The following is a 16,081-nucleotide window of genomic DNA, read 5'->3' as shown; positions in this document are numbered from 1 at the left end:
AGTAAGGCGGACATGACTGAGGACAGCATGTGGACGTAAAGGGGGAAGGTACGCGTGACAGAGGACGCTAAAGACACGCCCCCAGTAGGTATATAGTTCTGGTATGTGCATCGGTTTGGCTAAGGGCACCCGAAAATGGCACCTACAAAGAGACACGCATACGAAGCACAGTTTAAACTGCAAGCTATTATTTAGGCGGAGGAACATGGTAACCGAGCAGCTGCGAGATAATTCAAGATCAACGAATCCATGGTTCGCAAGTGGAGGAAGCAGGAAAACGAGCTTCGCCAAGTCAAGAAGACGAAGCTGAGTTTCCGCGGAAACAAGGCGAGGTGGCCCGAGTTGGAAGACCAACTCGAGCAATGGATTAATGAGCAAAGAACAGCCGGGAGAAGTGTCTCAACAGTCACCATTCGACTGAGTGCAATAACGCTAGCAGAAGAAATGAAAATCGAACATTTTCAAGGACGTCCGTCTTGGTGCTTTCGTTTTATGAAACGGCGCTATTTATCCATCCGGGCAAGGACTACAGTAACTTCCGGCAGATTACAAGGAAAAGATGGCCATCTTCCGCTCCTACTGCAGTAAATAGTAGATTATTATATAATAGTAGATTATTATATAATAGTAGTAGATTGCCGACAAACAAATCCAGCCCAACCACATTACCAACATGGAGGTGCCGCTCACTTTCGACATTCCGGTGAACCACACTGTAGAGAAGAAGGGAACCACCACGGTAGCGATACGCACAACGTCGAGAAGTCGGCTTTTACTGCTGTGCTTTGTTGCCATGGTAATGGACAGAAACTGCCACCTGTGGTGATTTTTAAGAGGAAGATGCTGCCTAAAGAAAGGTTTCCAGCCGAAGTCATCGTTAAGGCCAATCAAAAGGGCTGGATGGACGAGGAGAAAATGAGAGAGTGGCTGAGTGAGGTGTACGTAAAGAGATGTTTTTTCCACGCGTCACTATCCCTGTTGATCTGTGACTCCATGCGCGCCCATCTCACAGCCACTGTGAAAAACCAAGTGCAACTAAGACTGGGAGGCAACGCTGAGCGAGTTACTCCACCATATGTGAATGGATTGTGGATGCTTGGGCTAAGGTATCTGCTTTGACTGTTGTCCGAGCTTTCGCGAAAGCCGGCATCATTGCTGAACAGCGCCCCAGCAACGAGAATGACTCTGACAATGACGAGAGGGAACCCGGCGTTTGTTGGAGAACTTGCCCAGCTGTTCATTTCGGATACAGAAGATTAGGACTTTGATGGATTTGTGGATGAGGAATGATCAAAAGATAACGTGAGTACATTGTTAAATACTTCAATAAAGTACAACCGAACTCAGTTTTGCTCCCGCTGCCTTTTTAAAAACATTGTTTTAGCGTGCATGCATGCTACCGTATGTTTTAAGCTAGCGTATGTTTTACCATGCCTGCGCCCAATAATACGGTGCGCCTTATGTATGTGTTAAATACAGAAATAGACTGGGCCTTTTAATACGGTGCGCCTTATGGCCGTGAAAATACGGTACATTCGTAATACAAACATGCCTTCTGGCCCTCTGCGCATTGCACCTCTCACAGTGACTCAGCTCTCACTCACAAAATTAGCATTCACAGCACCTACTCCAACGGTCTCCTTCAAACAAGTCTGAGTTTCTGTGTGTGTATATGAAGCACAAAGACGGAGGACATAAAAGTGGCAGAGAGTTGAGGGCGTTTTTTCAGTAGAAATTGATAGGTACCAGGTGACATCTGTGAGATGAATTGCAGTGTGTGTCTGATAAGCAACATTTGTAATGTCACTATATCACTCGTAAGTATTTTCGACACATAGCAATCTTAGAACCATATTTAGTAACTTGTACTTTAAGTGGGGCAGGAGAATCGTGAAAGTCTCAACAAAAAAAGAAAAAGACATCAAAAGCATAATTGGCTTATGCTGTAATTACACATATGTAATCCTGTTAGAGTGGAATCTCTAAATTTGAATGATCCTTGAATTCGGAATTTCACTCCTCAAAAGTGGTGCACACTTTGGAAGTCAGTCTACAGTCACACAAGACATGAGAAAATGTCGTTAACACTTCACCTACTATGGATTAACTCCACAGGTTGGCTTTGGTTTCCTTAGTTGTTTTATTTTTGTGTGTTTTTGGCTGCTACCATAAAAGGGTACCAGTGATTGAAATGAGGAAAACTGTTATGATGACCATACAAAAATGTTTATTTATGATTTTTTCAAATGTATTTTTTTTTACAATGCAATTAACTCATTTTCTACTTTTCAATAACAGTTAAAAATGTTACCAAAAATGTCTGTCCAGTTAATCACGGTTGTGTTCTGAAATACATTATTTGCATTTAAATTTTTAAAGTTTCAAAATATAAAAATTGTATTCGATTTCAGAGGTTCAACTGTTTAAATATACAATGGAACCTCGGTTTTCGTGATTAATCCATTCCAGAAAGTCTGACTAAAACCGAATTCCACGATAACCAAGGCAGTATTTCCAATAGGAAATAATGTAATGAATTGAATATAATGAAAATGTTTGAAAAAAAAGTCTAATAATATGGGCCAGTAATTGTCTCTGGTTAAAATGTCAATTTACAATTAATGGCTGTGGGAAGCCCTTATGGACCCATCAGTTACTTGTCTTGCTCGGTGTAATAAAGTGGTCGTTTGCAGTCCCATGAAAAGCCTTCTCAGTCTGTTTAGTCTCGAATAGGTGATGACATCTAGCTGCCTATTTTCACCTCAGATCTTCATACTCACAAAGAAGCTCATTTCAGCTCCTGTTTTATATTTTGCAAACATTATTAATCACGATGCCCAAAGCTCGAGGCCTCAGGTGCTCCTTGGATAAAAATTTAAGCACCAAATTGAGTTTCGCCCTCTGACTCATCCCTAAAATGCTTTTTTAATGAGTACCACAGATGAGCTCTGCTGAGGTGAGTGCAAGAAATTGAGTCTCTCAGCGTTTGAAATTTTGCCCACAGGACAGAGTAAATTCTTGACTAGGTCATCTTTTCAAAGACACTTTCGTGGAAGGTGAATATATTATTCATAGAAGAAACCAGAAGAATATCTTTGTTGTTCAACATCTTGTTTCATGGTCTAAAAATAGAATCCCCTTTCAGAGTCAGTTGAGCTAATCTACAAGGCAGAGGACGCTGCTTGCCATGACGGTGCAGGCTCCAGATTAAGATCCCTGTTTTGGGTGTTTCAGGGATGTTGGGAGTGTAGAATGAAGAGCGATGGGGAAGGCTGAAATCTCCGCTGGGATTAGTGTCTGATGAAGAAGCCTCTGTCAGTTATCTATCTCGCACACTCAAACAGTCCAAGCTGCGTATGGCCTTCACCTTGACTATCTATTCATTTGCTGCCCTCGTTTGTGACAGCTTTTCATCTTCCATCTGTTCTTCTTTGCATGTGAAATAGGACACACGGTACTCTCTCCTGACATCTTCTATGGTCTACTCCATATACACATTTTCTGCTTTACTTTCTACAAATGTTTAGCCAAAATGACTTTACAAAATCATTTCCCATTTAGATGACAAAGTACTAGTGTTTGATTATTTTGTTTTATTTTTATTATTTATTTTATTTGTTTTGCTACTAGTATGTTGAATTCAACTTTGAAAGCCGTTTTTTTATCCAATATCCTTGCTATCCCGCTTAGAATCCATGTACTAGTACACTTTTTGTTCTCACTAGTGCACTAGAACGACTGTGTCTTACCAATAGTTTTTTTCCACTACCAGTGCCACGTTTAGCCTACTAGTATGCAAACGTGACTAGCAAACTACTTTGCTGCACTAGTAACCCCACAAGGCCAAAGTAGTAGGCATGTGTCACGCACTAGTACAGTAAGTAGGTTCGCCTCACTAATATGCCAATGTTGTTGTACTAGTGTGCAGAAGTGTCATATATTAGTGAACGGCAGTTGTGAAAAAAACATTACTAGAATACACTAGTAACCTCCTGGACTCTAGGTTTGCCTTATATGCTCTTTGTACTCACTAGTAGGGCAACTTTGACATATTAGAAGGACTACATGTTACAATTGGAAGTAGTACTAGTAGTGTGCATATGTCAACTTGTGCACCATTTTGTCTCACTAGAAACATTTCACAACAGCTGTCTTACTCGTATGCCAAAGTTGTCCTACTAGTGTGCAAAAATGTCTTGGAAGGCAGTAGTGGAGAAACGTCACTCGTAAGACAATCGCTCTGCTCGTGCGTTGAATTGTCTTACTAGTGAGAACAGAGAGCGTTGTAGTACATGGATCTTAAACTGGATATCAAGAATATCGAATAAATGCTCAAACTGTTTTCCATAATATGGATTTGACAATGTATCTTGGGTGCCTCTGTGTTCCCACTGCAGGTTTAAAGGGCTCCCTCCAGAGGATGCAGTTGGAGTACGTCGATGTGGTTTTTGCCAACCGACCGGACAACAACACTCCCATGGAGGGTAAGCGGTTGCTGTGAAGGAGTGGGTAGGTGGGTGGTGGGTGGTTGAGGGGTCGGGGTGGGGACAATGCACATTGTCCTGCAACTTGAGAAGGTGAGAAAATAGTGGAAGGGGCTCACCAGATCTGTGGCCTCAGAGGATTAGTGTTTTGATTTTGATTTATTTTTGATCTATCTCGGGCACACATACGCGCATCTCCACTAATCGGACAATTTCGCCCCGTCCCTCGTTCTCTATTTTTGCCTACGGGTGACACTCTCTTTCTGTCTTGGTGGGATCATTATTTTCCACAGGGTCCCTGAGCATTCCCTGTTCTTCAGAAGCAGGATTATTGGGTCCCCTTGGGGAAGCTGGTGTATTTTGGGGTCAGACTCTCTAGATACAAGTGTTCTATTCCCCCCACCCTCAGTCCTGCCTTCCACACTCATCCACCTTGTATTCCTTTCCCACGTTATTCCATTGTGACCACTTCTTGCTGTCACTGGGAGACCTTGTGACTGGTACCAAAACGCTGCGGGTTAAAGTCAGCAGTGTTGCCACAGTTACCTTGAGAAAGTAACTTAGTTACTTTACTGATTACTTGAGCTTTAAAGTAACTTAGTTACTTTACTGATTACTTAATTTCAAAAGTAACCAAATTAGAAAAAAGTGACTTTTTAGTTACTTTAAGCAGCTGTCAAGTGGCAGGCATATCACTTCACTTATCCACAGTACAAAAAAGGCATTAGGTTAACCGTACCCATTACTTGGTAATGTAGGCCACACAAGTTACAGATTGATGTCATCAAGATGAACAAATAACTTAAATAAGAGTGTACTTGAAGCCACATTAAATGAGCAACTTCGTGCAGACTTGACATGCCAAATAGCCACCTAAATATATACAAGCACAGCATTCTCAGTACACTTCTTTTCAGACTCTGAACTGATATATAGACAGACAGACTGTAGCAACCCTGCCGATTGTGTGGGGGTCCATGAAGGCAACTGTGTGTGTGTGTGTGCGCGTGTGCGCGTGTGCGCGCGCATAGCGTACAACGTACCTTAGTATTGTCCTCTTTTGAGAAACTCGAAGTAGTGACTGTATTTCCAGTTTAAGTATGCCAATCCTTCGTCCGCGTCCATAGTGTTTGCTTGGGTACACGTGAGTTGACTGACTATGTGCGGAAAACGTTATTGTTGTTAGTCGTTGTGTGCATTTTAGTTATGGATAGTTAAGAATATAGTGTGTTTCGTCTGTTTTATTAGTCATGACTAAAACAAAGGCTGAAAATTGGTCTGCACTCATGACATGCACCGTCACTGAATCAAGTGACTTGGTTACTGACTTGCCTCATGTTCCCAAGCACTGTAGTTTTTAATGATAAATATCTGTTTCCTCAGCATAAATAGCATGTTTTAATATCAAAAGTAAATTAAGCTCTGGTTCTCGTGAACAAAAAAGTAACTGTAAGCAGATAAATCAAAATAACAATTTGTATTTGTAATCTGACTACTCTAAAAGTAACGCGTTAGATTACTTATGACGTCACTAGACCACACTTTTTGACTAACGTCTGGCCGGAATCACTGAAAGTCCGCAAACTAAACCCTCGCTGTCCAGATAAAGTGTGCTTTCAAGAGATTATCAGCAGGGTCAGGATGGAATGAAATGGAGATTTATTAACACACAAACTTGAAAAATGTTGGTGTTTGCATTTTTCATTCCTTGTAGAAGTGTTTGGTTTTGTGTGTATGTCATATGTCACATCGCACATGGACAATGTCCATTGAATTTAAGCAATAAAGTGACAAAAACTCTATAATCCCTTGCATTTTATTTAATTATATCATTAGTACCTGTATATATCTATATATATTTAAAGTATGATATTATAGAGTGCTCTCTTCCTTGTTAAAAAGGACTTTACAATTTGTTTTTTTCTTTTTTGGGGAGACCGGAATGGACTAATGCATTCCCATTCATTTGAATGGGGAAAGATAATTTAAGATGAGAATTGTCATGGGTGTGTGTTCTGGTTGTTGTCTTCCCCCTGTCTGGTACACACCTGTTCCTGAGAGTATCTTCCCCACCTGTGCCTCGTTTACCCTAATTACCCCATGCATTTAACCTCATGTCTCATTCTTTCTGGTCGCCAGTTCGTTGTACCTTGTTGTCACATTCCAGCATTCCTTGTTTCCACGTCACCGACTCATAGTAAGACTAGACCCTATTCTTATTATTGACCTTGCCTTTTTGCCTCACGTTTTTTGGATACTGTTGCCTTTGCGGATTGCCTGCCTGTGTACCGACCTCTGCCCGTTTATTAAACCTCTCTTTTTGAAACTGTCCATTTAAATTGGAGTCGTGCATTTTGGGCCCAGTCCTTTGTTCCATTCATGACAAGAGTGTGGTCACAGAACAAATGAAACTCATATCTCAAGGCTTCACTGTATTCCATCCATCCATTTTCTGAGCCGCTTATCCTCACAAGGGTCGCGGGACTGCTGGAGCCTATCACAGCTATCTTCGGGCAGCAGGCGGGTTACACCCTGAACTGGTTGCCAGCCAATCGCAGTGCACATACACACAAACAACCATTCGCACTCACAGTCACACCTACGGGCAATTTAGAGTTGTCAATCAACCTACCATGCATGTTTTTGGGATGTGGTAGGAAACCGGAGTGCCCGGAGAAAACCCACACAGCCACGGGGAGAGCATGCAAACTCCACACAGGCTTATGTTATTGAAATGTCACAAATATGATGTCACAACAAATAGGGTGCTGTTAAAAAAAGAAAAAAGAAAGCAAAGCCATGTAACAGGTGCAGTTTGTGATTGTATTTGGTCCCATGACTTTGAGTGTCCCTGACTCTGTACGAGGCAACTCATGTCCCCTAAGGCACCAAAAAGTGATGTAATGGGGGCGAAGTCTTCCTTTGTTACAATCACTGCCTTTCTTCTCAGGTCCACTCATCACTCTCTGTGCCATTGTTTTTTTTTCTACCCTTGCTTGGTCCTTGAACTAGCGTTTAGAACAACAGAGACAATCACTGTTCCGATCCAACATGCGTGACAGGCTCAGACGCACCATAGTCTGCACTTTATTGTTGCACCTTTCACCGTGAGAAATGGCACAGCATAAAAGCGCAGGTCAGAAGTGGCATTTCAATCATTTTGTCAAAACACAAAATATAAAATAGTCCCATTATCGTAGCATTGATGAGACAGCACCTGAGGGAGAATGAAAACAAAACCATGCATCAATGTCAAAATCATTCTATTTTTCTTTTTTAATAGATAAGACTGCAAAGCTTGCAGTCAAACGCTCCCACTCCATGTCATTTTCATTTAACAGACCCAAGTGCAGCACACTGAATTCATTCAATTAACTTAATGTGAGAATAGGCCAGACAGAGGCAGATGATGAGACAGACTTGTGGCAAGCAATGAATAAAATCCATTATTAATCCTGAGCATTGGTAAATAAATCTGCACTGACTTGAGATGCTTCAAGATTTCATCAGGAACTCATGCCTTTCATCAAGTGTTCCACAGTAGACGCACTGCAAGACTATTTTGCTTCCTTGGGTCCCTTAAAAGCTGCCATTTGTGCCATTTCCAAAAAAGATGGGACAAGGTCCTGTTTACCACTGTGTTACATCACCTTTTCTTTTAACAACATTCAATAAATGTTTGGGAACTGAAGACACTAATTGTTGAAGTTTTGTAGGTGGAATTCTTTCCCATTCTTGCTTGATGTACAGCTTCAGCTGTTCAACAGTCCGGGGTCTCCGTTGTCGTATTTTACGCTTCATAATGCGCTACACATTTTCAATGGGAGACAGGTCTGGACTGCAGTCAGGCCAGTCTAGTACCCACACTCTTTTACTACGAAGCCACGCTGTTGTAACACGTGCAGAATGTGGTTTGGCATTGTCTTGCTGAAATAAGCAGGGGCGTCCGTGAAAAAGGCGTTGCTTGGATGGCAGCATATGTTTCTCCAAAACCTGTATTTACCTTTCAGCATTAATGGTGCCTTCACAGATTTATAAATTACCCATGCCATTGGCACTAACACAGCCCCATACCATCACCGATGCTGGCTTTTGAACTTTGCGTCCATAACAGTCCGGATGGTTCGTTTCCTCTTTGGCCCGGAGGACACGACGTCCACAATTTCCCCCCAAAATTTGAAATGTGGACTCGTCGGACCACAGAACACTTTTCCACTTTGCATCAGTCCATCTTAGATGAGCTCGGGTCCAGAGAAGCCGGCGGCGTTTCTGGGTGTTCTGGATAAATCACTTTTGCTTTGCATAGTAGAGTTTCAAGTTGCACTTACGGATGTAGCGCCGAACTGTATTTACTGACATTGGTTTTCTGAAGTGTTCCTGAGCCCATGTGCTGATATCCTTTACACATTGATGTCGGTTTTTGATGCAGTGCCGCCTGAGGGATCGAAGGTCACGGGCATTCAATGTTGGTTTTCAGCCTTGCCGCTTACATGCAGTGATTTCTCCAGATTCTCTGAACCTTTTGATGATATTATGGACCGTAGATGATGAAATCCCTAAATTCCTTACAATTGTACATTGAGAAATATTGTCCTTAAACTGTTCGACTATTTTCTCACGCACTTGTTCACAAAGAGGTGAACCTTGCCCCATTTTTGCTTGTGAATGACTGAACAATTCAGGAAAGCTCCTTTTATACCCAATCATAATCAGTTAATGATTATTTGCTAAAAACAATCAAGTTTATCAGGTTGAACATTAAATATCTTGTCTTTGTAGTGTATTCAATTCAATATAGGTTGAACATGATTTGCAAATCATTACATTCTGTTTTTATTTATGTTTAACACAACGTCCCAACTTAATTGGAATTGGGGATGTAAATAGAGTACAGGTACATATCAATAAATTAGAATATGGTAGATAAGTCCTTTTATGATTGGCTGGCAACCAGTTCAGGGTGTACCCCGGCTCCTGCCCGATGACAGCTGGGATAGGCTCCAGCACGCCCGCGACCCTAGTGAGGAGAAGCGGCTCAGAAAATGGATGGATGGATGGATGAAGTCCTTTTATTTCAGTACTCACACATTATATAGATTTATTAAACACTTGGGGAAAATACTTTCATAAGGCAAATTCCTATCTAATTTCTACATAAAAGATCATTTTCATTGTTTCTTGATTGTTTGTTATTCTGGTTTCTAGAGATGGTGAATTTGAGATCTTCAATTGCTCTAAGCTGTAATCATCAAAATAATACATATATATTTAAAACAAAAAATCAAGAAATATTTCACTCTGAGTCTGTATAGTGCATCTCTGTAATATGAGTTTCACTTTTTGAATTTAACTTCCTAACTCCAGTAAATTAAGCTTGTGACACTATTCTCATTTATTGAGATGTACCTGTATATGAATGGATATATACGAGTTAGTGTATTAAAAAAGTGCAATAAAAGTAGGCCAATTAGGAGTAATTATCTGTTGTTTTGGTATTTTTGATGTCATTTTGTTAGAGGCCGTTAATATTGTAAAGTAAAACACACTACAGTAGTCGTCTACTTTGGCCCCTTTCCTACGATCTGTCATAAAATCATAGAATCTCATCATTCAGTTAAAAGTGCCCTGACATTTTAATCACTGCCTCATGTGGACTTGAAAAAGGTTCCAAATTAAAGGGAGAAATATGCATATCATCAAATGTCGTATCTTTTTGCTCGGTTTTGCAGTAGAGTATTGCTGAATATGTGAAAGTCACAATACTTCCTTGCAAATAAACCCAAAATTATATTTTATATTATTTTGGTAAAAAATATATACTCTTACTACTCTTTTTAAAAGGTTTGTTTCAATTGCAACTAAGTGTCATTAGTTCAAGTGCATAATGTGGTTGGTGCATGTTCAAAACATCAACCACAATGTCCTTTTTGAATGAGCTTGTGTTAACAGGGTGTTGATGGCGAATGCTGGATATCTCACATAAGCTACGTGGACATCTGTTGTTAGAGGCTTCATTGTGGTCCTGTGGGGGAAAATTATGGATATTATTGTGAATCAAGTTACATTTTCTAGTTCGAACCATGTATTATTCATTGCAGATTGATGAACAGGTTTTACAATCGTCCTGTTCTATCGCTCCCCCCTGTTTTTGGAGCTGTTATTCCTTCTCCCACCTGCTTCACCCACACACACACACGCAGACTAGCGCACGCACACACAAACACACACACACACTGACACACACACGGTCTCTCGCTGAGGCACATGATGGCCTAGAGAGAGAACTTCTGATGAAAAGAAAAAGAATCACTTTTTTTAATCACACCCTGCTGTGTTCTCTTCTCATACAGAGCGTCAGTACTTACATCCGTAACTGTTCTTGTCAGTATACGGCAGATGGTTCATTAGTGCATTTAAGTGTCGATTAGAGACAAAAGCAATATCATACATATTTAAATTCCCTCTGCGTTTGTTTTCTTCACTGAGTAGTTACTATGTGCACACAATAAAGACACTATTTATAAATAACATAACTACTTTTTTTTTTTGTCCCGTTTGTGTGTGTGTGTACACAAAGAGATTGTGCGAGCCATGACCCATGTGATCAACCAGGGAATGTCTATGTACTGGGGGACATCACGGTGGTCTGCCATGGAGATCATGGTGAGTGATTACAGAAAATCATTTTTAATCGAGGAGGAAAAATGATTCGTAACCCACCCCACACTGCAGGATAATCATTCGGGAGGGATGTTTTTTTTGTTTTGTTTTAGTGACGTCCGATAATCAAGCCTTTGCTGACTTTGATCCGATGGTGGAGTGATGCTCAAATTATGCCCGATAATCGTATGCGTGTACAGTGTTTGCCCACTATATTGCGGTTCATCAGTTGCACGACAGCTGTATATATTATTTTTTAATAGCGATTGGGTCTTTAAAGTATACAGCGATACCCCGCATATTTGCGGATCAGTATTTACAAATTTGCCTATTTCCAGACTTTGGGCAAACGTATCCTCCAGTATTAATTTTCGTGCTCAGGCAAGCAATTATACTATTGCTTTTGCGCCATCTTGTGGCATCTTGAGGCATCTTGAAGCCAAGGCAACAATTTGAAGTGAGTTGAGGAGCCTCATTGAGAGAAGATCAGTCCTTTGCTGCCATCTTGTGGCATCTCGGGGCAATTACAAACCTTTTTAGGGGGCCAGTTCATCTACTGCGAGAGTAGTAAAAAACAGCATACTCACTCTGAAGCTGCTGTAGGCCACAACTCACACCAAGACACTCACGCAGATGTCACAGGCCACCCCATCAGGCTCCGCCTCTTAAAGGCACATGTATATACACAAATACCTCATGTACTACCGGAGACAAATTCGTTGTGTGTTGTTTGGACATACTTGGCTAATAAAGATGATTCTGATTCTGTACAGTATTTTTCTATACATTTTATTCTTGCAATATCTTTGTGTTCAAATGCGTTTACAATAAATACATTTACAATTGTTTACAACGTTTTAATTACTTTAAATGTGTCTCAAGTGTGTGTGTGTGTGGGAAACAATATAAAGAAATGTTTCTGTGTGGTCTTTTTATATCGCGGACCTTCACTTGCCAGAGGGTCTGGAATGTATCACCTGCGATAAATGGAGGTTCACCGTACCCTGCTTTATTGTTAAAGAAAGATAGAAGTTATTTCAGTGAACGGTGAGGACAGGGATAGGAAAAATATCAATAAGTAATTGACCGTCACAGCCACACACACAAAAGGTTTGTAATTGTACAGTATATAGATGCCACAAGATGCGACAAAGTACTTTTTTTCTATTAGACAAGGCTTATGGCCTGACTTAATGAAGCTTCTTCCCTCACTTCAATTGAGTTCCTTGGTCCCAACATGCCACCAAAACAATATTTTTATGTCAGACATGGCTTTGGCCTGAGAACAAAAACAGCAAATAGGTTTCCACCAAAGAATCTGCAAATAGGAGAATTTGCAAATGCAAAACCACAAATATGGGGCGGTTTATTATATTTGGTTATTTCCTCAATTTTTGTGTCTCCTTAATTATTTAGGAAGCCTACTCAGTGGCCAGGCAGTTCAATCTTATTCCACCAGTCTGCGAGCAGGCTGAGTATCATTTTTTCCAGAGGGACAAAGTGGAAACACAGCTGCCAGAGCTCTACCACAAAATTGGTTGGTTTCATCATCCTCCCTCCCAGGCTTCCCTTGAAATCCTTCATATCCTTCACATCGACCTGTCATGGTTTAATCACAGGTGTAGGTGTGGTCTCTTGGTCTCCTTTGGCCTGCGGCATTATCACCGGGAAATATGACGATGGCGTGCCGGAGTCCTCCAGGGCTTCCATGAAGGTATGGGATGAACTACATTTTGACCCCCAGCCGAGTGCACAAACCCTGCAAGTGGGTTCAAGCATCTCATGCAGTTTAGTTCGAGCTCTTGTAATTTACAAATAATCAAATCTCCTCTGCCGCAGCCATACCAGTGGTTAAGGGAGAAAATAATGAGTGAGGATGGAAGAAAACAGCAAGCCAAGCTGAAAGAGTTGGCTCATATAGCAGAGAAGCTTGGTTGTACGTTACCCCAACTTGCTATAGGTGAGAGACTTCCTACTTGAGTTTTTAGTACTTTTGGGGGCTGTAAACTGCATCTCTTGGCTTGTTTTCTAACATTGCAACACCTTCAATCCAGTTGTGAAAAAAAGCTTTGCAATATCCTGTCTCGCAATGCTTTAATTTCCCTCACAGGAGTTAATAAAGTTTATCGTTCCTTTTATGTCTCTCTTTCAGCGTGGTGCCTGAGGAATGAAGGTGTGAGCTCAGTACTGTTGGGATCTTCGAATCCAAGCCAGTTAACAGAGAATCTCGGTGCAATTCAGGTTGACTGAATAATAGCAAATAAAATCGGTTTTACTTTCGGTGGAATCTCAAAATTCTAACACACCAAAGGTTGTACAACAAGAGGAAAAGATACACCTTTATCGTTGTGCAAAACCTCTGCAGGATCATCATGCATGATGGATGTAATGAGACCTCAGTAGACTTCAGTTCAGCCACTATCAACATGAACTCTGCCTGTGAGCTTTTCTTTAGCTTTTGGTGGCTTCTCTCTTCTTGGGAAGTCAACTCTACTTTATTTATAGAGCACTTTAGGAACAACCACAGCTGAAACAAAGATGTACACACATAGCAATCAAACATAAAATATAAATCAATAAAACATAAAACAATTAAAAACATGAAAATGTGTTAAAAATAATAAAATGGTAAAACACTAACACAAGTGCACAGTCGCATGCTGAGTTGAAAGCTAAAGAATAAATGTTGACAAATGGTTGACAAACTCTTACAAATGGACAGTGAGGGGGCTTGTCAAATGTGCCGACGCATGAGACCAGCAACACAAAAGCTCTACACCCTCTGAGCTTCCATTTTGATCTCAGTACTTCCAGAAGCAGCTGGTCAGCTGACCCGAGGCACCGGGCAAGAATGTAGGGATGGATCAGCTCAGAGAAGTAAGACTGGATGAGACAATTCAGATATTTAAAAACAAAAACAAAAAAGAATCTTAAAATGAACTCTTAAGTGCTCAGGCTGCTAGTGAAGGGAGACTGATGTGAGTGAAGGTTATGTGCTCCCTCTTATGTGTTCCAGTTAAGAGGTGAGAAGCAGAAAGAGCTAGCTAGAGAAGTTTGAGCAAGAGCTGGCTGACTCCAAAATAAAGTGCATTGAAGTGTATTACAGTATATCAGTTGAAATGTGCTAAAGGCCTGGATTATTGTTTCAAATTGCTGTTTACAAGAAGCGGCTTCACTTTTGCCAGCTGTCTAAGGTTAAAAAAAAAAAAGCTATATTTAACTACTGCACTATTTCGCTGATTCAGTTTCACATCAAAACATAAATAACATCATAATTTATACATTAACAAAAAAGATAACATATAGTATTCCAACAATAGTTTGCATTCTTGTGAACAAGGCCGCTTAATGTGTCTGAAAATACCAAAAATATTAAAAGAAAAAACTTTGTGTGAGCGTTATGAATTGCTACATTTTTGCTTGTCCAACTACAAAAATTAAAATGTAAATTATTTATTTTTCCTATTTCCTTTATTTCCCGCGATGGATTGTGTTCGACTTTAGAGGTTCCGCTGTATTAGTGGTGTTACAAACGAGTGTTGTCTGTGTTTGATTGCGTGTTAAACAAATGCTGTGTGAACTTTAGGTGATTCCAAAGATGACAGTGGGCATCGCCTCAGAAGTGGATCACATACTGGGGAATCGTCCACACAGCAAAAAGGACTACCACCATTAGGACGATCCGACTTCTTGGCAAACTGTCCTCTGAAAGTGTATCAAAGCTCACACTCACAGCCATGGCACAACAATTACTGCCCAACTTTGCTCATGTGACCCTGTGTGTGACTGTGCAAAGTGATCTGCTTGGCTCTTCAGTCATGTGTCATTATCATAAAGTGAGATCATTGGCATAGAATGCATGCTTACAACCATGACAGCCAGCAGATGCAACAGTTAAAAGATCCAGCGAGAACATTGCTGGTATGGAATCATGCCCCCAGCTGTATGTGCAACATTCAAAGTCATTGCCGCGCAGTGAATAACTTAAGTTGCATCTAGTTTTTAAGATAGATAGAATTTTGCCTCACTAGATGTTTGTGAGACATTAGAAACAATATATATGATAACCTGCGTAACTGGACCTGATCTCGACAGACTCGATGCCACGTTGAATGTCTTTTAGCAGCTCAAGCTGAAGGGTCAACGTGATAAAACTGAATTCCGCTAATATATTTTTCAAAACACCTTTGCTGTACTGATTGTAATGTGTTTTACTTGATGAGCAGTTTTAACGTTCCTCCAGAAATAGTCTACTCTCCTATTGTTTACCTTCACCTCTTTTTAATTCAACTGTCGTCGTTAAACATTTTTCTTGTCAGGATTGGAGAGATGATGAACCAATACGGGGCGCTTAGACCAACAAAGCTGTATAGGCCTAGCAAATGAAAACATTACACTATACAAGCCCCTCCAGTCATTTCTTCTAGAAGCCATTTTACTGAATGGGTCTTAGTTTTGCTCTCTATGTTCATGTGTATTTTTTGTCATGGTTCATCAGTTGTACAAAGAAATAAAGATCTTATAGCTAACAAGTGCCATGTTTTTTCTTTTTTATATATAAAATGGACTAGATTATTTTGTTAGTGTTATGAATCTTTGCAAAGCCCAGTAAACCATGAGCAACGTTTGAATTGAGCGATGCAGATGTAGAAACTGCACTCCGCATTGTATCAATTTTCTTAATAAATTACATGTCAATATTAAGACTTGGTACCACCTTGGTTGAGTAGTTATCTCAAATGCCTAGCTGTTCTGGTGTTTTGGGATGTGAATCTCTGCTCTGGCCTTCCTGTGTGGAGTTTCCACGTTCACCCTGTGCAACATGCATGTTAGGTTCATTGAAGACTAAATTGTCCGTACAGGTGAATGTGAATGCGGATGGTTGTTTGTCTATACGGTATGTGCCCAGGTGAATGTGAATGCGGATGGTTGTTTGT

General features: G+C 40.6%; 1 protein-coding gene across 5 annotated transcripts in view; it reads left to right on the top strand.

Annotated features, from left to right (window-relative positions):
• The window catches only part of kcnab1b (potassium voltage-gated channel subfamily A regulatory beta subunit 1b), a 53,114-nt gene extending 37,438 nt beyond the window's left edge, over positions 1-15,676 (top strand). For 4 of the 5 annotated variants that reach the window (XM_061797512.1, XM_061797511.1, XM_061797513.1 and 1 more), the window contains 7 exons: positions 4,398-4,484; positions 11,062-11,147; positions 12,561-12,681; positions 12,764-12,858; positions 12,984-13,104; positions 13,297-13,317; positions 14,731-15,676. In XM_061797512.1, the coding sequence (XP_061653496.1) occupies positions 4,398-4,484; positions 11,062-11,147; positions 12,561-12,681; positions 12,764-12,858; positions 12,984-13,104; positions 13,297-13,317; positions 14,731-14,918 (719 nt within the window). In that variant the 3' untranslated portion in view covers positions 14,919-15,676. Of the gene's footprint in view, positions 1-4,397; positions 4,485-11,061; positions 11,148-12,560; positions 12,682-12,763; positions 12,859-12,983; positions 13,105-13,296; positions 13,386-14,730 lie in introns of all 5 variants that reach the window. The other variant, XM_061797514.1, reaches the window with a different exon arrangement.
• The last annotated feature ends 405 nt before the right edge of the window (positions 15,677-16,081 follow it).

The sequence above is a fragment of the Phyllopteryx taeniolatus genome, chromosome 14 (genome assembly GCF_024500385.1).
Source record: "Phyllopteryx taeniolatus isolate TA_2022b chromosome 14, UOR_Ptae_1.2, whole genome shotgun sequence".
Lineage (NCBI taxonomy): Eukaryota > Metazoa > Chordata > Actinopteri > Syngnathiformes > Syngnathidae > Phyllopteryx > Phyllopteryx taeniolatus.
Note: the sequence above shows the minus strand (reverse complement) of the source record. Positions and strands in the feature narration are given on the sequence as shown.